The following is a 27,697-nucleotide window of genomic DNA, read 5'->3' as shown; positions in this document are numbered from 1 at the left end:
TTCATTTTGGTTTGCTTGTTTAGATTTTATTTGTATTTTTTAAAAAGAGTGTAATATAACCGTTTAGAACCCATCAATTTATCAATTGGTGATGGTTACTTATTTAGCGTAATTATTTCTGTGCTTTATGAGGATGCCTTTATGTGGATTTGGAACAATAATTTGTGTGTAGTATTCGCATACAGTATGAAAAAGCTTTTCCATTAAATTCATGTAATGGCTCAAAAATAGCCATAGAATATAGTGTCTGCGGTCCTTTGTTTTGTTCCCACAGTCCTCATCAAACACAGAGGGTGATTTAAAACGGGTGAATATGCAGCCTTGCTATTGGGTGCCCCTCTTTCCTTTTCTTCTGTTTAATTTTTCTTTGAAGTCTTCTAAAGTCTATCTAGCTGGCATCTTTTTTGTGCAGTTTCATTTCCAGAATCAACAGTCATCTTATTTTATTCTCATTGCTCTCTGTCTCCTCCTCCCCCTCATCCCTCTTAATGCACTGATGGGGTCAGCTGTTAGCCGGGATGATAGCTGAGCCTGCTTTTCTCTCTGAGTACACTATCTTTGCTCTGGACCATTCCAAAAGACCCAAAGGGGCCCAGGTGGCCTGTGCGGTGAGTCGCCCCTCACAACCCTCTGCCCCCCCCCCCACCCCCCACCCCCCCCTCCCAGTGATGCCTTTGGTGCCGTAGAAGAGGCCTCTGTAGAAAGAGTGAAGACTTCCTGCTTGCAACGTGCTCCTTCTCTCCATCTTCTCCCTGGCTCTCTGACTCAAAGGCATCTCACCTCTAACCCTGCACTATCCCCGGAGCAGCGGGCCGTATTCTTTTGAAGATAGTTCTGTACTGAATGGCTTATGTCTTTTGCTCTTTGTTTGGGTTCTTTTTTACCCTTATTGTTTGGCATCTCCAAGGGAATGGATGTAGTTTGTTGATGTTCCTGGGTTGTTCAGTTGCCCTTCCCCAAGAACCCTGCCTCCGAAATGTCCCACTCCTCCCCAAAAAGTCTGTAGAATGTATTTTTTGGTTCCCTTTGTGTTACAGTTTGTGGAAATGTTGAGCAGTGCCTCTTCACCCACATGTAGGGTGGGAGGCAGAGTGTGCTGCAGCTTGGGAAGAGCAGGGAACGTAGGACCGAGTTTATTTTGGACCAGGACTGGGAGTGTAGGGCAGAGTCTACTTTAGGGCAGAACTGGAGACTTGGGACAGAGTTTAGTTTGGGGCGGAGATGGGGACTTCACACAGAGCACAGTAAATTCAGTCAGTTTTATTCCTAGCCATCTAAAGGATGATTCAATGAATAGCCTGTTGAATATGCCACTGTACATGGTTTCCTGGGGAATATACCATAGTAAATATATCCACAATATGCTTTATGTTATTCCCTAGTTTTATTGAGAAGTAGTCAATGTAGCTGAAGTGCGGTTATCCCGTTATTGATGAGCACTGTACTTGACTCTCCTACACTGCCCTTGTGGTATTATGCTGCCTGGAAAAGGCTACTTTTTAGGTACAAATGGAGCTTCCACATACATGACCATCCACCTTCTTTCAGTCTGGTCATATTTCAAGGGAAGTATTGGCCAGCAGAAGGATTTGCTGCTCCAAAAAGATAATCCTCCATATGATGAACATACTCCCTGCTTCATCCAGCTCATAGACATGTCCCCCATGCAGTCCTGCTTTAAACTCCACCCCATAATCCAGTTCATAGCCACACCCCCCACTCAGAGTCCTGCTGAACGTTCTACCCCCATCATACACAGCCATATGGTCATTTGACCAAATATACCTGAACTAGAAAATAATTACACCGTTTGTTGATGTTATCAGTCCATATCCAAGGAGGATGATGGAAAGGGAAGTAGACCTCTCTTCAGCCTGGAAAGGCGTTTTTAAGCCTGAGCAGTTAAGCTGAAAAATGAATTTGTACTTAAACTATTATGTGTAATGCTACACTAATGCTTCATGTAACAGGGCCTTCTGGACTAGTGCAGCATGGGGTGCTATGAGTTACAAATTCTTCACAATGAAATGCGTTTAATACCTTGAAAAAATCTGAGAAAAGTTTTGCAGTTTAATCCATTTCACTCCAGGTCCTTATTATGGTTCATTATACTACAGCGTGTAGCAACAGGCCGTAAGTTCAAACCTAGAAAAAAAATTATTTTGACTGTTTAAATATTTAACTTGCTAGTGATGTACCTAATATGTTTTTCTTTACAAGGCACAGTAAATGAGCTGTAGTTGCACAGTCACACAGTTAAGGTTAAGGTTGTGGTTGATGGTGGGCAGACGGTCTGCAGCAGGTCCCACTGTGGTCATCATTCACAGGCCTGTGAATCCTGGGAGAGGCAAACCCTAGCTCTACACCTGTGAGAGTTCACTAATTCCCCTCAGAAAAGTTCCTAATAATACCTACAAACTCACTCCAGGCTCCTCCATTAATAGTGGACCAGTTGTTTGGCCATTCATACTTGCAGCAGGGCCATGCTAAAGTAGCTTTAGACTCCTGATGCTAGCTGCTCTGTCTTCAGTAACTTGCTCTACTAATGGACTTGTTTGGATTGCTTGTGTTTTACCTGATGGCTGTGTAGTGGAAACAATGTCTGTGTAGTCTTTAACCCCTCCGTTCTTTCCCAGTTGCATGAGGGTGCCTGAGGTCGTCCAAGTGCCCGTTGGTCTGTCACGCAGTACTAATTTCACCCCCCAAATGGCGTTTGGGCGCAGGAGGCCATGTCTGTGGGTGACTAACCAGCCCCACCTAGAAACCCCGACTGTTCGTTTTTTATGTCTTTTTTTTTTTTTTTCTCCTGTAGAACGCCACTAAAAGCATCACCGCATCGCCCAAACTCGGAGGAAACGTGAATGGCAATGAAAATGCTTCGCCCCAGGCAAGTCTGCCCGTCTTGGTCGAGTCCATAAACCTTGGCCTTGAGCAGGGAGCTAATCTGTCTTTGCCATTTCCTTATGCCTCCTTCTCCTTCTCCAGTCTTTTGCTCAGAAGCTGCAGCTGAAGGTGCCTTCCATGGAGTCTCTGTTCCGCTCTCCCGTGCGAGGGGAAGGGCTATTCCGTGCCTCTTCCCGGGAGAACCTCACCCGCAGCTCTTCCCGGGAATCACTCACTCACCTGGGGGAAAACGAGTCTCCGGGAACTCCTGCCTACGACCCCCCATCAGACATCGAGAGCGAAGCGGAGGATCTGCCTAGCAGCATGGACACTCTGTCGAAGGAACAGCTTCTGCATCGACTGCACCAGGTGGAGAGGAGCTTGGGGAATTACCGTGGGAAGTACTCAGAGGTGAATATCTGAGACAAGCTGATCTTTCTAGGAAATGCTCAGAAGTGTATGAGTGTTTTTTGTGTGTGCGTGTGTGTGTGTATGCTTTTGTGTGTAAATGACTCAAACTTCTCTCTTCTTCCTCTCTACCTACCTCCACAGCTGGTCACTGCTTATCGGACAGTACAGAGAGAAAAAGAGAAAACTCAGGTAATTTACCTATGTACACTGCCTCTGAGTCATTCTCACTGTGGGTGCACTTCACTGTAGCCACCTGTCAATAAGAGATTTTTGAATGCCACAGAATCACTTCTCCACGAAGGGTGGCATTAGCATTAGCATCATTAGCATTTCTGAGACTTCCAGATCAAGAAATTAAATGGCCTATGGGAGAAATGAATGGCATTTAAAAAAGTCCTTTAAAATGAATTGACATTAGGATGTTTTTTGTATGTGAAAAAAAGAATACTTTTCATCCAATTTGTATAAATACTTCTTGAGAACGCTAGGGGCGGTATCTTATTTAACCCTATAAATGTTGTCCGCTTGTGGTTGAGTCGTTGGTGTCCAAATTAATTTTACGTTTGTATTTATATACATATTTTTGTTAGTTTTTTTCCCAATTTAGTAGCCAATTGTACCCTATCTATTCCAATTACCCATGTGTTAGCTAGGGCTACCTACTGGCGGTGCTCGGGTTCTGGTGAACCTGAAAACGACACGCCTTCTCCAAGCTGTGATTGTGATTCTGAGGCACCCAGGGTGCTGTTGTATGCGGCAGTCTCACTAAATCCCTTTGCTGAGTTCTCTCCCCGGCCTTGGAGCGGCGAGTCCATTATGCCGCTCCATGTGAACCGGCCACTCAGTTTGGCAGGACCGGGAATCGAACCCTGGTCTTTGGTGTACAACTGCAACAAACTGATGTTGCTATCTAGGTCCATTACTTCAGCCACGCCCCACCGTGGCTCTTTGCGTTCGTATTTCTATAATAATTTTAACTGCAACAGAATAAAGCCGCAAAATGCCGATACCATACTGTTAAAAAGACTACCCTAGCAAGAACAGTAGTTTAGATGCTTATCAGCCTCTTATTTGCAAAGCATGGCAATAAAGCTCCAGCCTCTCCCCTCGCCACACCCTCACCTCTCCACAGACAATGAAAGGCATATTTTAACAATCCTTGATACCATTTCTGTACATCAAAAAAGAAGAGCAACGAATAGCAGCTCTGAACACCCAACGTGTCAAACCTCAGTGCATAGGTTACAGCAGCAGAAGAACAACCATTAAGTTGAAAAAATATGTCTAATAAATACCTAGTAAAGTCCTCACAGAGTGTATGCATTGAGATAAAAGTATATTGTTTTCCTGTATGTTTGAACATAAAATAAAGATGATTATCCATGTTTTTTTTATTATTTTTATTATATTTTCTCCATTTTTATTAAGGGTGCTAATAATTCTTGATCCCACTGTTTGTAGTTCCCACTTGAAAGAGGTGACCTAATTGTGACTTGGTATAAGTTGGATGGACTTAAGTGCAATTAAATTTTAATGCATGGTATCTTTCAAATATACTGTAAATGGATTTGAGATTTATAGAGATGCAAAGCACTTGGCTTGACGGGATGTATGGAGGTAAATGGTTGATAAATGTTTAATTATTTTGGGTTTTCTCTCCCAGGTCATTCTGAGTCAAAGCCAAGATAAAGCATTGCGAAGAATTGGAGAGCTGAGAGAGGTGTGTATCTGCTTGTGAGAGAGTACTTTAAACCCACTTTCCAAATATACTGCCATAGTTACTTGTGGTCATAAACAGAGCTCTTGTATTGTGTTGATGGCGTGAGGAGTGTGTTTGTGTGTTGTCGTGTGTTAAAGTGTCTTTTTGTGTTGTCGTTTGTCAGGAACTGCAGATGGACCAACAAGCAAAGAAGCACCTGCAGGAGGAGTTTGATGCAGCCCTGGAGGAGAAGGACCAGATGATCACAGTGTTGCAGACACAGGTCAGAGATTCATAACAAATAGTTATGGACACAAGTGAGAGATTCACTACAAAGTGTTACAGACACATTGAGAGATTCATTACACTGTGTTACAAACACAGGTGAGAGATTCATAACGGAAAGGAAAGTAGCCTATTTAAAAATAAGGTAACAGGATAAGTTCCAGTTCCTGTGCATTATTTAAATAGGAGTTACCACACTTCAGTTCTGAACAACCTTCATTCCTTATGCCTTAATATCTTGGAGGTTCTACTGTGTCTTTATTGAAAAGCAATAATAAAAAAAAAACCTGTTGGCTGAAATGAAAAGGGCAGTTGATACGCACAAACCCAAGAATGTGTAGGATCTTGCAAAGATCTGCATAGAGGAATGGTCCTCCAAATGTGTTCTTTAACCTTGCAAGCATTACAGGAATACGCTCCATGCTTATCATTGAGGTGGGTGCACCAAGTAATAAACTAAGTAATATCAGAGGTGCCAATAATTATGGAACATTGATTTCGGTGAAAGCTTAATCAAGGTTAATATTAAATGAATGTTTGATTTTGGTTGGTTCCATTGAAACATTAATAAAGTACGGTATTTTTCACATGTATTTTTCAGCATTTTGAGTTTATCTCTGTAATCATTGTTTAGCATTGTTTAGTTCAAGTATTTTCTTCTGCATTGTAACAACAAACACCCTCACTTATCCTTGCCAGTCTGGGAATATAACGCATAATATAAATTATACAGCGGATAGATCCGGTCCATTGTCTCTATTGGTCAGTTTGCGTTCTAGCCGTGCCAATATCCGTAAAATACAACTTATGCAACATCCTCGGATAGCTAGTATGCTAGCTAGCTAACGTTAGTGCAGTTGGGATACATTATTGCTCGTAGCTAAGGTTAGTACCGTTGCTTAGCAAACAATAAACTACTGTTCAGCGGAAGAATACATTTACTATAAAACATAGTTTGATGAAAAATACATTCATTTAAAATCTGTCTTGTCTTTCTTTTGTGAAAATCTTAAAGATAAATGTAGTAACTTTTGTATGAAAGCGTTCTGGAACAGGAAACCGTGGTATATCATGGATATTGGCACAGCTAGGGGGTGTAATGGCACTCCGTTTCGCATCGTGCCTAACCACCCCGCTAGCTGTGCCAATATCCACGATATACCATGGGTTCTCGTTCCATAATGCTTAAGCATTATTATATGGTTTGATGTTCTCATGCACTGTTTTGGAAAGCTGACAGTGATAAATGCGACAGAGCTTGCCATCTTTTCGTAGTGTTCTAGTAAAAAAATGTTTGCCTAACGGGTGACTTTATGAAATGACTTTAGTGTACTACACTTTAGCTAACCAACTGAATTATGACTTATTTGGCTATGTAACTAGCTGGCTATATAACTAAGATATGATAGTCTACCACAAACGATGCAACTGTAACTTACAGGTTGAGACAAATATAGGTTTAACTAAACACACATAAATGCCTCCACACCATTGGCTGTGGCAAATGAGCTTGAATTATTGTACAGCTGTACAATGTGGAGAGTACAGCAGGGTGCATGAGACAATTGTTAAGAGTTACTGGTAAGCGTACATTGCATTACATTAGTTTTTTAGCTGATGTTTTTATCCGAAGCAACTTACGGTTGATGAGACTAAGCATGGGACAATTGTCCCGGGAGAAATGTTTGGTTAAGGGCCTTGCTCAAGGGCCCAACAGCTGTGCAGATTTCATTGTGGCTACACCGGGACTTGAACCAAAAATCTTTCGGGGTCCCAGTCATGTACCTTAGCCACTATGCTACAGGCTGCCCCAGTGTGCTCTGACACTTTCTTCCCTTTTGGCCTGGTGTTGCTTCCACAGGTAGCCCTGATGAAGAAGCGGGTCCAGAGAATTCCTGGAGGGGGAGTCTCTTCCGAGTCTGCTCCCACGCAGGAGGCGCAGGAGGTGGAGATTGCCCCTGCACAGGGATCTCAGGAGGCAGAGTCTACAGCACAAAGCCCCTCCAAAAACATGAGCAGCGAGACAACTGTTCTGAATGAGGGTACGCCTGGTTAATAAGGTGCAGTCAGTAAGTATTTGGACAGTGATACATTTTTGTCATTTTTGCTCTGTACTCCGCCAAACTAACAGGATATGGCACTCCTAGAATCAACACTAGACCTTTGGCTAGCTCTTTTATGCATGAACTAAAGATGAAACTGAACACACCTGTCCAAGAAACATTTGAGCAGCTAATTGTCCAATTATTTTGTTTACCTATAATTCGGGGGGGGGGGACTAAAAATGGCTACAATTCCTACACTGTTTGACCAATTTGGATATAAAAATGCACTTTAACTTCATAGTCATTGTTTTATTTCAAATTCAATGAGCAGGAGTACTGAGCGGAAACAACAAAACAGTGCATCACTGTCCAAATACCTATGGACTGCACTGTATGTTGTGGTATAAATGAAAAAAAGCAGTCTGCACTGTGATTTTTTTTTCTTCCATTTATTAAATTAATTAATAAATGGAATTTTAAACATGTTGCTTTTCCCTCTTTGGCCACAGAGGGAGACACTGACCCTGCAAAGAAGAATGAGGCCCTGCAGCAACGTGTGAGGAGGCAGGAGAATCTCTTACAGAAGTGCAAGGAGCTCCTGCACACACACAAGGAGCGCAGCACCCAGCTGAGCAGTGAGAACGAGACGCTTCACAACCAGCTGCAGGAGCGGCTCCAGGAGCTGGAGAAGACAAAGGTCAGCCATTGCACTACCCACAATGCATTTAGACTAGGGCTGCAACTAACGATTATTTTGTTATTGGTTAATCTTTTGATTATTTTATCGATTAATCGATTAATCTAAAAGATTAATTTACTTGATTCAATTTGCATGTTTTTGAAGTGCGATACTAATATCCTTAGATCACATAGGTAGTTGCATCTCTGACACCACCTGCTCAAGGCCAACAGTTGACCATCTTAAAGTAAAGAGCTCAAATCATCCACATGGATTTGTTTTTTACTAGGAGAAAGTGCGAGAAAAAAGTAGCAGTAAATGTCACAATTAGTTTGCAGTTGCACAATTTTAAAGACTAAAAAAATTACAATTAGATTTTATATTAAGCCATGAAGTTTATTTATGCCCATAATTGCTGTGTAGTGTAGATACATATTATAGTATACTAGTAGGGCGAGTCACCTACGTGCCATGTCTTACTGCTTTTAATGTATTGACTATAGCTACTTTATTATCTTGAAGTAATATAACACCCACCAGTTACTATGACATTGTTTTTTATTATATACAATTTATCTATGCCTGTAGCTACATGCTGAAAAACATATCCGATGGAGGAGCTGCACTATGATTACAGATTACTTGCAGATGCTTGTATTTGTGTTGGCTACGTGTGTTGGCTACTTGTTTATTAGGGTGATGGTAAACATTGGACTTGGACATGGAAACATCCCATCCATCCATCCATTATCTGAACCCGCTTATCCTGATCAGGGTCGCAGGGGGGCTGGAGCCGATCCCAGCATACATTGGGCGAAAGGCAGGAATACACCCTGGACAGGTCGCCAGTCCATCACAGGGCACACGCACTATTCACTCACACACTCATGCCTACGGGCAATTTAGACTCTCCAATCGGCCTAACGTGCATGTCTTTGGACTGTGGGAGGAAACCGGAGTACCCGGAGGAAACCCACGCAGACACGGGGAGAACATGCAAACTCCGCACAGAGAGGCCCCGGCCGACGGGGATTCGAACCCAGGACCTCCTTGCTGTGAGGCGGCAGTGCTACCCACTGCACCATCCGTGCCGCCGACATGGAAACATTGGAATTCAAATTTGTTTGATGAACATATATTAAGAGAAGTTATTTATATTTTGAATGTGACTCATTCATTGCGCACAAGTTAGATTACACATGTTGCGCATGTTATGACTGAACGTCTGTATTCACAAATACTGCAAATACTACTACATAAGTAAAATCAGGGACGTTATGAAACCAGCCTTACAACTGGTTCATTTAGACAAGTTTTTTTATGGCTGCTTTGAAATGGGATATCCATATTTACATTGAGAATTATAACAGCTGCTGATGTTGCCTTACAAGTCGCTTGATTGCTGATGCCATTAATGTAATGTAAAACCGTGGTCACAGTAGCCTAATATTGCTATCAGTATGCATAACGTTATGAAGTGGCTGGAACCGTCATGAAGTGGAAATAAGGCTTTGTAACATTAGTGTAACTGTGGCGTTATAACAATTCCAACAGTCTCATCCAATTCCAACAGTTATCATGGCTGAACTAGAGCTCTCGCTAGATTTCAGACATGCATGGGGTTTTAGGTTAATTTCACTAAAATCACACAATCAACACACTATGCAATCAATACAGCTCATTCAGTGACATGTCTGAGAATAGCAATTACATTACATTAATGGCAATGTTGACAACGTTACAAAGCTACATATACATAACAATAGCAAGCTAGATAACCTAGCATCACAGCTATATCACAGCTCCTGGATGCTTTCTGGATTACAGTGTTGGCCGTTGTGCTGCTGTGATCTGCCGTTTTGGGTTTGCACAGTGTGCAAAGCACCATATTATTAGGTTTTTGCTTAAAGAATTCCCAAACTTTGGATGCTTGGGGTTTTTGAATGAACTCTCTCCCACACTCTCAGCTGGGTTTTTCTGACATGTTCAAAACAATACGATGTGTCGGTTATGAATATGCAAATCGACAAAATTACATGGACTAATCATTGCAGCCCTAATTTAGACAAACCCGTTTGTATACGTGGGTCGGAGTGAGTGGATCATTGTGTTTTCTACTAGATTAAGCTCAGAGATAAATCTACAAACACCAGAATATTTAGTGAATCTCGTATCTATCCCTAACCCTAACCCTTTCACTGAAACCAGGTTGTTGTTCTCTGACCTCTCTCATTTATGAGGCCTTTTTGGCACACAGAACTGCCGCTCAAAACTTTCATTTTTTTGTTGGGGGCAAACAATAGACTGTTGGATATCCCAGTTTCTGACATACTCAAACCACCCCGTTTAGCACCCACAATCATTCCATAGTCAAGGTCACTTAGATCACATTTCTTCCCCATTCTGATGTTTGGTCTGCAAAACAACTGAACCTCTTTACAATGCCTGCATTGATTGCTGCCACATAATTGGCTAATTAGATATTTGCTTGAATAAAGTTGTCACTGAGTGTCATTTTATGAATGTTTTACAGTTATGACAAAGTACTGTTTTATTTCAGATTGAATGTTTCACAATGAAGCTTGAGTGCGGTTCAAATTGGAATATGCACATTTAATTTGTTTTATGGTGAAGCTTGAGTGTTAGTCACATTAGAATGTATGTTCAATGCTGTTTATATGTGGGAACAGGCGGCCTGTCTGCGAGACTATGATTTTGTGTGAACAGGCCACCTGTATGCGAGACTGTATGATTGTGTGTGAACAGGCCACCTGTCTGCGAGACTGTATGATTGTGTGTGAACAGGTCACCTGTCTGCGAGACTGTATGATTGTGTGTGAACAGGCCACCTGTCTGAGAGACTGTATGATTGTGTGTGAACAGGCCACCTGTGTGCAAGACTGTATGGTTATGTGAACAGGCTGGTAGAGACGGTACAGTGGTGGGGGCCAGACGATTCTCGGGTTGATGGATGGCAGGAAGAGGAGAGGTTAAAAGGTGGTGAACTTTCCTAATGTGTGAAAGCTTGCAGGACCCACCACATTAGAGACAGCACATAAAAGTCCATCTGCTCCCATCAGTTTCTGCTGTTTTGGGGAACAGCGACTTTATTTCTGAGAGAGATATTCTGTTTTCTTTTTTTTTTTTACACTAAATGTGCCTTTTTTCCCCTGAATCACTACTGGAGATGCAATCACAGGGAAACTGTAGTCTCCATGGTCTGTGTATTTGCTTAAAATATGCTGCAGCCGGCCTGATCACCAGTCACCCCACTCCTCATTGGCCTCCACTGGCTTCCTATTGCCGCACGCAGCCGATTCAAGGCCCTAGTGTTGGCATTTCAGGCTGCTAAGGTGACTGCCCCACCTTACATCCAATCCTTAATCACTCCCTACTCCCCAGCTAGACCACTCTGGTCTGCCAGGTCTGGTCGCCTTATGGTTCCCTCACTATGAGCACCTGGCGGTCGAGCTGCACGTTCACGCCTGTTTTCCGTTCTGGTTCCTCAGTGGTGGAATGACTTGCCTACCACTGTCAGGACAACAGAATCCCTCCCCCTATTTCGACGCAGACTAAAAACACACCTTTTCAAACTGTACCTTAGTTCTACCTCCTGACCCCCCCCCCCCTGCTTTCCGTTATCCCTATCCCTCTTGTCTAACCCAAAAAAATAAAAATAGAATTGCACTTGTGACTATGTTTAGAACAGCACTAGTTATGGATGTGGTGCTTTCACTTGTGGAAGAACCTATGCACTTGTAAATCGCTTTGGATTAAAAGCGTCTGCCAAATGACTAAAATGTAAATGTATATGTAATATAGGGACTGAACTTATCCCATTCCCACCCACTGTTGCACTTGCGCCTACATCCATTCATGTGCAATCCCCACTGCTGATTTTGGAGGATGTAGACAACCACAGTTTTTCCAAAAACCTGTGGTTTAAATCAGCCTGTTTGTCGGAGGTAGGCATTTCATATGCGGGTTTGCATGCAGTCCATGGGTACCCGATCGACCAGCAGGGGTTGCTAGAGACCACTAAAATGCAAACACTTGACTGACTGAACACTCCCATACTCTGGGCGATGCAATCGCCAATTGTGCATCGATGCATTTAACTACAGGCTACATGGAGCTATTCCATGCACCATAGTGTGATGTGTTTTCCAGATTTTCCTGAAATTTCCTACTAAGAATCTTTCTGTGGAATGGATGTTTGTTTGACATTTTAGGTTTGCATCATAAATGTCTTATGAGGAAATGGCCATAGGAGCCTCCTCAGTTGTCTCTGTGGTTCATTTGTGAAATGTATACAGTACATTATATACACTGTACAGGATAATCCTTGTATAGTTTTATTTAAGTGAGGAATATTGCAGTAATGCATATTCAAAGGTATTACTGTTCATATGTTGTTCTGTAAAATGTATTACACAAGCATGGGAATGTGAGATCTAGCTGTGCGTCAGATGACACATGCAACAAAATATTAAATTAATGATGTGAAAATTGTTCTTTCAGAAAAGAACACTAATCTTGTTTCATTCTCTCAGAAGAAAATTTGGGAATGGGATCTCATTGTCTCCTTATTTTGTATTCCTGGAGCAAATGCTCAATACGGTAGCTTGAATAACTGTAGAAAACATGCAAGCTCTATGCAAAACAGGACTAGGCCTATGTTTAGAAATATAAGATTTATGTACAGTGGTGTGAAAAAGTGTTTGCCCCCTTCCTGATTTCTTTATTTTTTTTTGCATGTTTGTCACACTTAAATGTTTCAGATCATCAAACACATTTAAATATTAGTCAAAGACAACACAAGTAAACACAAAATGCAGTTTTTAAATGAAGGTTTTTATTATTAAGGGAGAAAAAAAATCCAAACCTACATGGCCCTGTGTGAAAAAGTGATTGCGCCCTAAACCTAATAACTGGTTGGGCCACCCTTAGCAGCAACAACTGCAATCAAGTGTTTGCGATAACTTGCAATGAGTCTCTTACAGCGCTGTGGAGGAATTTTGGACCACTCATCTTTGCAGAATTGTTGTAATTCAGCCACATTGGAGGGTTTTCGAGCATGAACCGCCTTTTTAAGGTCATGCCACAGCATCTCAATAGGATTCAGGTCAGGACTTTGACTAGGCCACTCCAAAGTCTTCATTTTGTTTTTCTTCAGCCATTCAGAGGTGGACTTGCTGGTGTGTTTTGGATCATTGTCCTGCTGCAGAACCCAAGTTCGTTTCAGCTTGAGGTCACGTAAAGATGGCCGGACATTCTCCTTCAGGATTTTTTGGTAGACAGCAGAATTCATGGTTCCATTTATCACAGCAAGTCTTCCAGGTCCTGAAGCAGCAAAACAGCCCCAGACCATAACACTACCACCACCATATTTTACTGTTGGTATGATGTTCTTTTTCTGAAATGCGGTGTTACTTTTACGCCAGATGTAATAGGACACACACCTTCCAAAAAGTTCAACTTTTGTCTCGTCAGACCACAGAGTATTTTCCCAAAAGTCTTGGGGAACATCAAGATGTTTTCTGGCAAAATTGAGACGAGCCTTAATGTTCTTTTTGCTCAGCAGTGGTTTTCATCTTGGAACTTGGAATTTTTGCCCAGTCTCTTTCTTTTGGTGGAGTCATGAACACTGACCTTAACTGAGGCAAGTGAGGCCTGCAGTTCTTTGGATGTTGTTGTGGGGTCTTTTGTGACCTCTTGGATGAGTCGTTGCTGCGCTCTTGGGGTAATTTTGGTCGGCCGGCCACTCCTGGGAAGGTTCACCACTGTTCCACGTTTTCGCCATTTGTGGATAATGGCTCTCACTGTGGTTCGCTGGAGTCCCAAAGCTTTAGAAATGGCTTTATAACCTTTTCCAGACTGATAAATCTCGATTACTTTCTTTCTCATTTGTTCCTGAATTTCTTTAGATCTCGGCATGATGTCTAGCTTTTGAGGATCATTTGGTCTACTTCACGTCAGGCAGGTCCTATTTAAGTGATTTCTTGATTGAGAACAGGTGTGGCAGTAATCAGGCCTGGGTGTGGCTAGAGAAATTGAACTCAGGTTTGATAAACCACAGTTAAGTTATGTTTTAATAGGGGGGGGGGCGCAATCACTTTTTCACACAGGGCCATGTAGGTTTGGATTTTTTTTCTCCCTTAATAATAAAAACCTTCATTTAAAAACTGCATTTTGTGTTTACTTGTTTTGTCTTTGACTAATATTTAAATTTGTTTGATGATCTGAAACATTTAAGTGTGACGAACATGCAAAAAAATAAGAAATCAGGAAGGGGGCAAACACTTTTTCACACCACTGTATAACAGGAACATGTATGGGAATATTTTTGTATCCAGCTGCATTCCTGTGACAGGGAAACGCTTTCCTGTGAACTGGAAGTTTTTACTGTTTTGTGGTATAGCTCACAAGCTTTTTCTATGCACATCAGCCTTGTTTACACAGCAGCTTTGGCTCTATGCGTTGTCTTTAATTTGGCTTTGCACCATGGTTTTGGGATCACAAGTAAACCTTCTTTGTTGGTTAGAGGTTTAGGCTTGTGGTTGACGTAATTCATACACCTGCAGTGACTGCTTGCTGCACAAGAGGGCAGTGTAGTGTTTTTGATCCTATGATGCTAAGGGACTGTTTGTGCTGCTGTTATGGTCTATAAGAAGTAAAATATGAGCACATTGTATTTATGAGAAGTGATGTTCTAGGCTGGTGTATAACTCACTCCACCACCTACTAGGGAATTTCGACTTACACTCAGTTAGCACTTTGTTAGGAATTACTAGACTTATCCACTTAGAGGATTGCCGCATTGTGTGTTCAGAGATGCTCTTCTCCATTCTGATGGTTGATGTAAGCTGTGACAGTGAACTGTGTTCAGAAGTTGTGAGAGTGAACAGTGCTGTTGAGAAGATGTAATAGTGTTTTGAGAAGTTCTGAGTGAACAGTGTTGCTGAGAAGTTTGGCAGTTGGAGTTTTGACTATTTGGCCTGTCTGGCTGTGTCTGTCTGTTCTCAGGAGCTTCACACTACAGAGAAAACGAAGCTCATCACACAGCTTCGCGATGCCAAAAACCTCATCGAGCAGCTGGAGCAAGATAAGGTGAGTGTGCTAATGAAGACAGAGGGAGGATGCATTAACTGCCGACTTGACTTTTTCTGAGGTCAGTTAACTGACATTTCTTAGAATTCATCAGTCCAGCCAGAGAATTTACAAAATGTTCTGCTTTTTCCCATAAATTTAGACAATGCACCACACATGTGTTCTTTATTTATTTTAGAAATATCTTCAGTACTCACTCTGATGTTACTCACTCAGGAACTGTGACTATTTTCAATACTGCAAGCACACAGCATACTCCAGGAGAGCTTTCATTGATTACAGCAGAGTTTTGTCTGCATTGATCAGTGATAGCCTGTAGGTGCCTGGCATAAATACTGGACGCCCATACTGTGGTAATCTGATAAAACCTGGTTGGAAAAAGCCACCCTGTCTGGATGATGCAAGCTCTGTTCCACTGTTGTGAACTGCTGTTCATAGCCGACAAAGGGGACACCACTCAAGGTTCAAACAGCCGTGTCTAGGCTGTAAGGCTAAGCCTGCATTTGTGATGAGAACTGTTACAAACTAGGTTTATGATGTGCTTAAACCTACAGGATTAAACAGTAATGCTTAACCACTTGCCCATGGCCAGTAAAAAAAAAAACTTAATAAACAGTTTCAGTGCTTTTGTTTTATTTCTTTTTTTCCACTGAATTTCTCACTTTTTTTCTTGACTGCGCTAACTGAGCTAATATTAGTATAACATTATTATGCTACTTGGCTATGAAATTATGTTACAATTACTTACAATTACAAAATATAGTTTAAAAGGTAGTTTGTCCATGATAAACTTAACCAGCAGTTTCTGTTTTAGCTAATAGTTACAGGGATTACAGATAGCCAAAGTAAGCTAGACAAGTAACTAACTCTGGTGCCAAGTAACTCCAATTTGAAAACTGAAATGTTCATCAATGTGCATTGTCCCAGTTAAATTATGTCAAGCAACTGCCCATGAAATAAAATACAACTTTCTCAGGTGTTATGGTGAGTGTTGTGACAGCGAGGCAAGTAGCCATGATGCCACTTGAGTTTGTGCTTGTAGCAAGCACAGTGACGTGGGTACTTTCATGGTTAGCTATCAATCAGTATTTAAAATGAATCTTCATCTAATGCGTAATATAATGAATACAATTATACATTTTTCAAATATCTGATTAAGTTAAATTATATCATGTTACAACCCCTTAGAAAGTAGAAGGCTGTTAGGATGTGCAGTTTTTCAGACATGTAGGCAAAATTATCATATATATATATATATATAGGGATTTTTCACCTAGTATATATGAGCGGTTTGACCGCCACTAGGAGCCACATGGAAGCTCAACCGCCTTTATCAGTTTCTTCCACAAGATTTATATTCTGTCTTCAGCACCGTACGGATATGTGTTCAAAGATCACAGAGTTTAAGTATAATATTTAAGGCGCTGTGTAAGTGTAGATAGATGTAGAAAACAGACACTCAGCTTGAAAGAGGGTGTAGATCATCGGTGTTTAACCTTTGACCCCTGGAGATAATGGGCCATGAACTGCAGGCTCTGGAATGTGGAGATATTCTCAGATGTCTCCACTGCCTGTCTGCCCTGCTGTTCAATGGGGAATGGCCACTCTTTGGTATTGGTGTTAAACCAAATCAGCTGGCTGGTAGACTGATTTTAGTTATGCAATTGGTCCAGTAAGGCCTTATTTTATTCTCATAAAAAAAGACCCCCATTTTTCTTTCCTCCTGTTTTTCATACCAAATTATTTTTATAGGGAAATCCAATCACTACAGTATTCTTTGCAAGTTTGGGAGAGCACAGGCTAGCGCATGCATTTAGCACTTCCATGCAGCCACCCACTGGTTTGCCCTCAGCCTCCTGGCTGAGCCATTAAGTCACTCTGCACTTCACATGTGGCTCGAGCAGGCAGATCAGTCACTTAGAGGAGTCACTAATGCATCCTTCCTCCATGCATGCTGCTTTCACCCTACATGACTTCCAAGCACATTCAGCATTGGCACAGTCACCACTGGTTTTCTGTTCCCTGGAATTTGCCAAGGACTGCGGCATTAGCTGGACTTGGCTCCTGCTTTAGCTGGACTTGGCTAGCGCATTACCTTGACTCGGCTAGCGCTACAGCTGGGCTCGGCTAATGCTTTAGCTGGACTCGTTTCACGCTTTAGCTGGATTCGGCTATCATTAACCTGTAAAAAGAGCATTTCCCAGTGCTAAGCAGCTCAGCACTCCGATGCTCCCCTTGTGCAGGGCATGGTGATTGCTGAGACCAAGCGGCAGATGCACGAGACACTGGAGATGAAGGAGGAGGAGATTGCACAGCTGCGCTCACGGATCCAGCAAGTGGCAGCGCAGAGGGACGAGCTGCAGGAGCAGAAGGAGAAGTCTGAGAAAGCCGGTAACTTATCAACACAAAGGCACTGCCTGAACATTCCCCATTCCCCTACTCTTGTGTGATTCTTAGTTGCAACAAAAGCCAATTCTCTTCCTTAACTGCCAACTGTTGCATGGAAATCCTTATCCTTATATTTGCTGAGATCATAATGAATATTTGCAATGGAGACTTATTTTCAAAGTGGTAATTCCACTCTACCCATTCAGTTTTTTTTTAAAGGGCCATTTTACATAACTGGCAGCCAGTAAAGTGAAATGTGGAGGGGAGTGACGTGAGCAAGTTTTGGAAAGTTGCCGTCATCCAGATCTGTGTACCAGGGCATGAACTTAGAACTGAATCGGTGAAGAATCTGCTTGCCTGACCATTACAGAAAAAGGAACTTATTCATCATTAACACCAAGCTCACAGTAATGCAAACCACTTTTATTGCTGCAGCAATGAAATATGACACTTTTTCTGCGAAGGTCCACAATCACAAATTACAATAGCAAACCAACATAAAGATGGCTAGTGATGTTGCTTTTGTGGATGATTCAAGTTGTAACCCTGGTGGATGTGTACTTGGGTTAGGGTAAGTTTGCTTTCCACATCTTTACAACACTGTAACTCATGGCTCTACAGTGGAAGATCGAAGACTGTCCGGCAATTTAAAAGATTGCATCAGTTCTTCACTGAATGGAGCTGTTATGCTAGGATTTGGCACAGCTCTAGTTAAATGCCAATTCAACTGATTTTAATTTGCCATGATTATCATGCGGAATAGATGGGAGGGGCTTAAAACAGGACTACACAATCATGCAGTTCATCCAGCCCTCTCTGAGAAAAAAGGCTTTAATCTGTATGATAAGATTCCAATTAGTTGTCATCTGATGGCTATTGTATGGCTGTAAATGTAGTGTTTTATTTCTTGAAAATGTTGAATTGTCCTTGAGGAAATTACATCAGAACAATCTTGGGACTTTCTTAATGCTTTCCTCCTTTATACTGCGATTGGATATTTTCATGCTGCAAGACTCATGAACTTGTGGTCTGCCAGTGGGGGGGGCACTGGTGTGAGATGAGATGCGGGCAATGCTAGAGCCAGTTGTATTGTCCTGTGAGGCTACCGCAGTCCACAGTGGCATGATCTGGCTTTGACTGGAGCTTATCCACATACTGGAACATTGCATTTTCTGGATGAGCAGCCCAGCTTAGAGACTTTTCAAAATGGCGCTATCTTCTGCGGTAACTTGAACAAGGCTACTGCAAGTAATGTGATCATTACAGGATATAATACTTAAAACTCATCTGAATAACCTGGAAAGTTCAGTTTTGAATTGATTTACCTGAAAAGGTATTCGGCTGTAAGTAGGCGAAAAGAAATGTTTATGTTTTGGTGAGAAGCAGAAGTAGCAGCCTGTAAATAGTTTGTGTATGATCTCCTTACAGTGGTAAGCATGTGCTTAAGTGATACTAGTGTGTTTGGACTGTTGGGAGCGATACAACATATGTCCTTGTAGTATCAGATGTAGCACTTGTGATGTTATCATTGTGGGAAGTGACTTCACCAATTCTTGTCCCCAGCATTTGAGGAGTTAGAAAGAGCTCTGGGTGTGGCTCAGCGGGCGGAGGAGGGGCGGAGGCAGCTGCAGGCTCGGATGGAGGAGCAGGTGAAAGAGGTGGAGCGAGCCAGCGAGGAGGAGAGGAAGAACCTGCAGCAGGAGCTGTCCCGTGTCAAGCAGGAGGTTGTCAGCATCATGAAGGTGAGTAATCCTGTTATATGGCAAAGACCATTGTTACTGACCATTGTTACCGATCAAAATTGAACGATAACAATTTTGTAAATGCTTGTCATTGTCTCTAAATGGGTAAAAATTGGTTTTACGGGCATTATGTTTCTCCTGCAACCTATTTTTAGCCCCTCTGGAAAATTTAACAAGTGCTGCCTTTCATTTCCACTTCATACTCCAATGCTCCACCTCCTGTCAGCTTCCATATGCTCCTTCGAAAATAGGCCAACTTTATTTTGAACGGTTCCTTGAATAATTCCAGTTCAGAGATTTAGTAAAACATTTTCTTTCTTTTTTTTTTCCTGAATATGCAGTTATTCATTCATATTTTAATCAGGTACTACATTTTTGTACAATATGTCTGTGTGGTAGTACATTTGTAGTTGTTCCATTTAAAATTTTCATTTGAATTGCAATTGTGGGAAATTTGACAACAAATTAATGTTCAAGTATAGCGCCTAAAATGCATGCATTTGACTCCAATGTTATAAATAAATGTTTTGAAAGTAAAGTGTCATTATGTGGGTAATTCGGCATGAAGGTTCCGGCACATCTGAAGACTAGAGCAGCACGTGTGTATATCTGACCTGGGTCAAATACTTAATTGTTTTGGATTCAAATACTTTTCTACACTTTACTGAGCTTGTCTCAGTAAACTGCTCACTGTGAGCTTGTCTGATGTATTGGAATTGATGAGATACTCTCAAAAAGAGCAGACCCCAACCTTCTGGTCTTCTTGGTTGGCTCATTTGCACCAGACAAGAATTGCGTGTATGACCAGGTCTGGTGTGAATGTGTTGCAGAAGTCGTCTGAGGACAAGGTGACAGAACTGGAGCGCCTGCATGTGGAGGCTCTGGCCAGTAAGGAGACAGAGCTTCAGGCCAGGCTGCAGGATCAGGAGGCCCGGGTTCAAGAACAGATCAGCCTGGCTGTGGTATGTATGATTGCCACCGTGTTTGAAGGTGGCTGAGGGTATAGGGGACACAACGTCTGGAGGGTATGTTGTTTTTGAGGTGTTGGGGCAGAAATGTAAGGGATCTAAGAGGTGGTGATTGTATGGTTTATGAGGTGTACTCTTTGGTTGTAGGGGGTGTAACATGCTCTGTTTTGGGATGTAAAAGGCTGTTGTGTGCTGTGTTTTGTGGCAGAAGTGGAATAATTCACTATTTGCTTTTGCAGTGTTTGAAAAGTTGGAGGAGACAAAATGTACAATTTAAAGTGCATGCAATGTTTAGGGGTTTATTTGGCTGTCATGCAGTGTTTTTAGGGTTTAGGAGACTAAACACCTAGGTTTAGGATGTGAAGTGCATGCAGTCTTTGGCAATTTAGTTGGTTGTAATACACAGTGTATTTGGTGGTGTAGGAGGCCTGTCGGAAAGAGCTGACTCAAGCCCTTCAGGAGAAGGAGCAGCAGGCGGCTCTAGCTCTGGAGGAGGCGGAGCTACAGAAGACTGCTGTCCAGAAGGAGGGACAGGGCTATGCCCAGGGGCTGCAGCAGGAGCTGGAGACTGCCAGGACTGTGAGTATATTCAGAATTTCATTCAGAAGCCATGCCATGGGGAGGGGTTTACAGTGAGGTGGAAGTTAACAGTTCACAGATACAAAGCAATATGTGCAAATACATTATTTAAATTAAAATTGGAAATAATTTCTGAACCCACAGAATATTTGTGCGCACAGAAATGATAATTGCAATATCTGAAACACACACTGTGGTTCCAGCCCCGTGCATCAGTTTGATACATATGATGCATGTTTCCTGGACAGAATGTGTCGTATGTGTGCCTGAAAATTGTTGCAAAAGGCTTAGTACATCTGGCCCTATATGTTACAAGTTCTCCTGTTTTACGGATTATCCATTTTCCATTTCAGAGAATTCTGGAGCTGGAGAGCTCCTTGAAGAGTTCCCAGGACTCAATGGCACAGTCAAATGTGCTATCAGAGGGGATGGAAGAGGAGAGGAAGAAACATGTGGAGGAGATGTCTGCACTGGGGCTGAAGTACGGAAAAGAGCTTGAGGCCTTGGGCCAGAACCAGCAGGTGACTCTAAAGGAGTTGCAAGACAAGCACCAAGCTGAGTTGGAGGTTGCCGTGAAGGAGAAAGAGCAGCAGTTTCAGGAACATGTGGAGGGAATGAACCTGAAGTGCCTGGAGAAGTTGGATGTGAAACAGATGGAGCTGGAATCTCTGTCCGCGGAACTCTCAGAGTTGGTGAAAAGCAAGGAGCTGTTGATGGAGCAGCTGGAGGCCTTCAGGGATGGCTCTGATGCAGCCGGGAAAGAGCTGGAGATACGGCTCCAGCAAGAACGTTCCAAGTACCAGGAGGAGATTGAGGGCATCAAATCTCAACATGAACAGTCTCTGGGAGGAGTGGAGAAGACCCTGAAGGAAGAACTCAACAAGCTGAAGATGGTCCTGGAAGATAAGGATAAAGTGCTAGAAGAGCTCTTAGCAAGAGAAAAGGACCTTAAAGAAGCAGAGGCAAGAGCTCTGGAGCAAGGGAAGGTTCAGTTGGAACAGCTGGCTGTTTCTCATCGGAAGAACATTGAAGAATGGGAAGAACAGAGCAAGGTGATGAAGGAGGCTGGGAAGACATGTGAGCTGGAATTGGAAGAGCTCAGGCAAAGTCTGCAGAAAGCCCATTCCGAGAAAGAGATTTTGCTAGAAGCAAGTGCTCAGCAGAATGAGGCTATAGGTGAGCTGGAACGATGTAGGAGTCAAATGAAAGATCTTGAGAAGCTGCTGGAGGAAACCAGGAGTGTTTGGGAGCAAAAGTTAGAGTCTCTTCAGCAGAAATATTCAGCTGAGGAAAAGGAGCTGAAGATTCAGATAGAGCAATCCAAAAATGAGCTTTTGGAAAGTGAGAGGTCCTTCAAGAAAACACTGGATACACAGCGCCAGGTGGAGGAGCAGCTAAAAAAGACGCTGGTGGAAGAGGCAGCTGCTGCTGAGAAGAGGCTGGTATCCACCAGGCAGGAGCTGGAGGAAAGAGTAAAAGCACAGGACACCAAGATGGACAAACTCAAGCTGAAGTTCAAAGAGATGCAAGAGAAGATGAAAAAACGACTGCAAGAGCAAGAAGAGAAGATGAAAGCGGAACTTCAGAAGAAAGACCATGCACTGACTCTGAAAGATCTGCAGGTGAAGGAAAAGATCCTGGAGGTGGCTCAGGCGAGTTCAGCTGGCATTGACGATACAGTCACCCAGCTGGAGGCTGGTCATCAGGAGCACCTGGAGAAGCTTCAGGTAGTCCACAGGAAGGAGCAGGAAGAGCAGGCTCAGAGCTGGCAGACTAAGCTGAGTCAACAGGAAGAGGAGGTGCTGGAGAAGGCTCAGGAGCTGGCAGAGGTCACCCAACAGCTGGAAACCTCCAAGGCAGTGAATGAGCAGGTCCTGCAGGAAATAAAAGACCTCAGGGAGGAGCTTGTGATGCGGGAAACCACAGTGCAGAAGCTGCAGGCGGAACTCAGGGAAGCTGCCGTCTCTTTGGAGAGCTTGTCACAAGGAGAAACTATGCTAAAGGTGCAAGTAGAGACTTTGGAGAAGAACCTCAACCAGGCCCTCAGTGAGAGGAATGCTCTTCAGGACCAAATGAATAAAGCTGAAGAGACACAAACAGAAAAGGTTCTGGATCTGTCAAAGAAGCTTGAAGACGCCCAAAGCAAGTTTAATGTTCTGGAAGCTTCCAGCTCTAAAGAAGCTCAGGATCTTCACAAAAGACTGGACCAGAGTGTCCTACAAATCAAAGCCACCGAAGATGCCTTTAATAGCCAGATCACTATGATCAACAAAGAGTTAGTCCTTAAGTGTGCTGAAATACAGATGACAATGGAGGGCAGGTATAATGAACTGCATCAGACAGTAGAGGGCAGGGTCACAACATTGAAAGACCGTGTAATTTGCAGCCAGAAGCGGGTAGCACAGCTTAAAAACGCCATCCTCATCAGGACTGATAAAATCAGTTCTTTGGAGGAACAGCTTCAGAAAAAGAATATGGAGAACAATGCTTTAATAAGTTCACTTGAAAACATGACATTCCAGGTGACTTCAAATGCAGAACATATTAAAGCATTGACAAGTGAAAAGGAATCTCTACAAAGAGATGGTAATGGCACCTCGCAAACTCTTTCCGAGAAAGACCTTTGCATTGAGCAACTGAAGAAGGGCAATGTCGCCCTTTCAGAAGATCTGGAAGCTAAAGATTTGCATATCAGCAGTTTGGAAGGCATAATAAATGAGTTGAAAATTCAGGTAGAAAGTACCATAGCAGGGAAAGAAGAGGTGATTTCATTGCACAGTGAGGAGCAGCAGAAGCTTTTAAACCAAATGGAGGAACTGTCAAAGACTGTAGAGATACTCAACAAGGAGAAAACGTCCACTCTGGAGCAGGCAGAGCAATACAAGAACAAACTGTCCGAGTTCAAAAGGAAAGCTGAATCCAAGTTCTCCCAAAACCACAACACCATCAAGGCCTTGCAGACCAAATTGGAGGAATCCGAGAAACAGGTAGCAGAGAGGGATGTGCGACTAGAATCTTTGGCCACCCGCATCAACAGTGAGGCCACCAGTAAGTCGGAGGCAGACCAGGCACTGAGCGAAAAAGAGCAGAGCATCCTCGCGCTGACCGCGGAGCTGATGAACAGCGCCGGCAGGATAGCAGAGCTGGAGGAGAAGCTGGCGGAACAGGCAAAGGAGTGCGCGCAGCTGAACTCGGAGACCCAAGCAGCTCGTCAGGGCCAAGAGCTACAGAGGGAAGATTTCAAGGCTGAACTTCTGAAGGCCAAAGACGAGGCCCTTAGGGAAGCTGATGAAAGGCTCTCATCTGAGAGCACCGGCAAACTGGCGGAGCTGAAGAAGAAGGCTGAGCAGAAAATCGGCCTTATTCGGAAGCAGCTGACCACGCAGCTAGAAGAGAAGGCGGAGTGTGTGAGAGCTTTGGAGGTGCAGCTAGAGGAAATCAAGCAGGACATGAACACAAGGGAGAAGTGCACTAAAAAGCTGAAAGAGCAGGTTCAGTCCTTGGAAGATGCCCTGGCACAAAAGGGCGAGCTGGAAAAGCAGGTGGAGAACACGAGAGCCGAGGGTGAATTAGAGACGGAGAGATCTTTGCAGAGCTTGAGGGAGATGTATGAAGAGAAGCTAAGTGCACTCCAAGGAGAAGTGGCCAGCCACGAGAACACGATAGCAGTGATGCAAGAAAGGGAAAAGGAAAAGCTCTCCTCTCAAGAGGAAATGCATGCCAGGCTTGAAGAGACCCTGAAGAAACTGAAGCAGGCAGAGGAGGAGAACACCAGTCATCAGGTTGAGATTGACAGACTGAACGTACAGATCCTTCAGCAGAATCCACAGGCCCCGAGGCAGGAAGTGCTGACAATGACTTCTGCTGAGCCCCTGGGGCTGAGACAACCAAAAGCAGAAAAGCAGGAAGGATATGAATGCAGCATGGAGGAAGAGAAGAACAGTGTGGGAGAGATTGATGCCTGTCTGGTTGACCAGCTGAAGAGTCTGAAACAGGACAGGGACTCCTTAGTGGAAACCTATGAGCTGACGCTCCAGGACATGCAGAAACAGCTGAAGGCTTATGAGGAGGGGTCACCTGAGAGGGCAACTGCTGACCCTGAGGGTCTGCTGAGCGAGATGAGGGCAGAGCAGAAATCCCTGCGCAGTCAACTGTCTGAGGCAGAGACTGAGAAGCAGAAGTTGCGCAAGTCCTTCAGCAGCCTGCAAAAAGACCTGCGCACCCTGCGCAAGGAGCACCAGGTGGAACTGGAGTATCTGAAAAAAGAGATGGTTGAAGAGTACGACAAGAAACTGAAGTAGGTGCTCATATTTATTTGGTGGTGTAATAGTCTTGTCATAAGGAAGGTTGTAATGAGTGGAAAATACAGATTACATTGTTACTCATTAGCATTTGTTTGAATGAGCAATTTGATAAAATGAATTACGTAACAATGTGTTTTTAATTCAGTTGACTGAACTTATGTAATCCTATTTTATATTCCATTTTTATACTTTTATGTTATCACTGTCCATTTATATATTCCATCTTCCAATGCATGCATGCTGCACATTTCTATATTCTGATATGGTCACGCCATCCCTTTGGTAGGCTGGAAATGGAGGATATGGAGATGAAGCACAGTTCAGGACTGAAGCAGTTAATGAGGGAATTCAACACACAAATTGCTAAGAAGGAGCAGGAACTGGAGTCTACTGTCAGAGAGACTGTGGGTGAGAATGTCCTCTGGGACTTTTCAGGGGTTTCTGTCTTTACCATGTGACTTGTAAGTGGGATTGCAGGTATGTGATCTGTTGAGCTGCTGCTTATAACAATACAGTGCAGAGAGTTTGGCACATTTCAGGGAAGAGAAATGACCAGAAAGACTACCAAATCACCCCCCTTATAAACATTAACTTCTATACATCATATAAATGCACATAATTTACACAGACCTGTATACTCCTATGCAATATACACCAAAATGTATGTTGCATTTCCTCACTATTATGTTGTCATAACAGCCAAAATCAATCTACTTTCGAGTAACCAGTTCCAAGACAATCATGTGCAACTTAAACTGTCCACCCAATAGATATAGCCTATGTACTAGTCAGTGGTTCTGCAAGAATAAATCATAATCCGTCAACGTGACGGACGGGGTAAAAAAAAAAGAAGAAAACAGAAGCAAGTTTTTAAACAAAGGGTTTAAACAAAGTGAACTTGTTTATTCAAAAACCACATATTCATTCACTGTTGAAAGTTTGCCTTTAAATCAAAGTGCAGAATAGGCCTATGTTTATTTTTAAAAAGCAGCATTCATTTCATACCCTTGCTCTAACATTAGTAAAGTAATACAAATGTGACGACAGAAACGCAACTCCGATCACCAAAAGAATATAGGCTACACTAGAATTAACGAGAAGTGAGATTTGTGTCCAGCTGTCTAACTAGCCGTTATCAACCCAAATTCTCAGAAAATATATTTAATGCAAGAAATTGTTAAGCATGCATGAACAAAATTTATTTAGATGACACTTACACAATCTGGGGATAAAAAGCAGAACATATTAAAGCATTGACAAGTGAAAAGGAATCTCTACAAAGAGATGGTAATGGCACCTTGCAAACTCTTTCCGAGAAAGACCTTTGCATTGAGCAACTGAAGAAGGGCAATGTCGCCCTTTCAGAAGATCTGGAAGCTAAAGATTTGCATATCAGCAGTTTGGAAGGCATAATAAATGAGTTGAAAATTCAGGTAGAAAGTACCATAGCAGGGAAAGAAGAGGTGATTTCATTGCACAGTGAGGAGCAGCAGAAGCTTTTAAACCAAATGGAGGAACTGTCAAAGACTGTAGAGATACTCAACAAGGAGAAAACGTCCACTCTGGAGCAGGCAGAGCAATACAAGAACAAACTGTCCGAGTTCAAAAGGAAAGCTGAATCCAAGTTCTCCCAAAACCACAACACCATCAAGGCCTTGCAGACCAAATTGGAGGAATCCGAGAAACAGGTAGCAGAGAGGGATGTGCGACTAGAATCTTTGGCCACCCGCATCAACAGTGAGGCCACCAGTAAGTCGGAGGCAGACCAGGCACTGAGCGAAAAAGAGCAGAGCATCCTCGCGCTGACCGCGGAGCTGATGAACAGCGCCGGCAGGATAGCAGAGCTGGAGGAGAAGCTGGCGGAACAGGCAAAGGAGTGCGCGCAGCTGAACTCGGAGACCCAAGCAGCTCGTCAGGGCCAAGAGCTACAGAGGGAAGATTTCAAGGCTGAACTTCTGAAGGCCTAAGACGAGGCCCTTAGGGAAGCTGATGAAAGGCTCTCATCTGAGAGCACCGGCAAACTGGCGGAGCTGAAGAAGAAGGCTGAGCAGAAAATCGGCCTTATTCGGAAGCAGCTGACCACGCAGCTAGAAGAGAAGGCGGAGTGTGTGAGAGCTTTGGAGGTGCAGCTGGAGGAAATCAAGCAGCCAAAATCAATCTACTTTCGAGTAACCAGTTCCAAGACAATCATGTGCAACTTAAACTGTCCACCCAATAGATATAGCCTATGTACTAGTCAGTGGTTCTGCAAGAATAAATCATAATCCGTCAACGTGACGGACGGGGTAAAAAAAAAAGAAGAAAACAGAAGCAAGTTTTTAAACAAAGGGTTTGCTCTAACATTAGTAAAGTAATACAAATGTGACGACAGAAACGCAACTCCGATCACCAAAAGAATATAGGCTACACTGGAATTAACGAGAAGTGAGATTTGTGTCCAGCTGTCTCACTAGCCGTTATCAACCCAAATTCTCAGAAAATATATTTAATGCAAGAAATTGTTAAGCATGCATGAACGAAATTTATTTAGATGACACTTACACAATCTGGGGATCAAAAGCCGGGTCTGCCAATTTTCAACCTATGCATCATGAATATGTTCAC

The 27,697-nt window shown here is 43.0% G+C and overlaps 1 protein-coding gene across 2 annotated transcripts in view; it reads left to right on the top strand.

Moving 5' to 3' along the window:
- golga4 (golgin A4) overlaps window positions 1-27,697 on the top strand; it is a 59,830-nt gene that overhangs the window by 11,977 nt on the left and 20,156 nt on the right. The window contains exons 3-17 of one of the 2 annotated variants that reach the window (XM_061232640.1): window positions 507-608; window positions 2,813-2,887; window positions 2,986-3,294; window positions 3,436-3,483; window positions 4,958-5,014; window positions 5,178-5,276; window positions 7,140-7,320; window positions 7,833-8,020; window positions 15,029-15,112; window positions 17,356-17,503; window positions 19,064-19,242; window positions 20,073-20,204; window positions 20,634-20,789; window positions 21,143-25,086; window positions 25,380-25,501. In XM_061232640.1, the coding sequence (XP_061088624.1) occupies window positions 507-608; window positions 2,813-2,887; window positions 2,986-3,294; window positions 3,436-3,483; window positions 4,958-5,014; window positions 5,178-5,276; window positions 7,140-7,320; window positions 7,833-8,020; window positions 15,029-15,112; window positions 17,356-17,503; window positions 19,064-19,242; window positions 20,073-20,204; window positions 20,634-20,789; window positions 21,143-25,086; window positions 25,380-25,501 (5,824 nt within the window). The remainder of the gene's footprint in view (window positions 1-506; window positions 609-2,812; window positions 2,888-2,985; window positions 3,295-3,435; window positions 3,484-4,957; window positions 5,015-5,177; window positions 5,277-7,139; window positions 7,321-7,832; window positions 8,021-15,028; window positions 15,113-17,355; window positions 17,504-19,063; window positions 19,243-20,072; window positions 20,205-20,633; window positions 20,790-21,142; window positions 25,087-25,379; window positions 25,502-27,697) is intronic. The other variant, XM_061232648.1, reaches the window with a different exon arrangement.

The sequence above is a fragment of the Conger conger genome, chromosome 1 (assembly GCF_963514075.1).
Source record: "Conger conger chromosome 1, fConCon1.1, whole genome shotgun sequence".
NCBI lineage: Eukaryota > Metazoa > Chordata > Actinopteri > Anguilliformes > Congridae > Conger > Conger conger.
The sequence above is the reverse complement of the archived record's forward strand: the minus strand, read 5'-3'. Positions and strand labels throughout refer to the sequence as shown.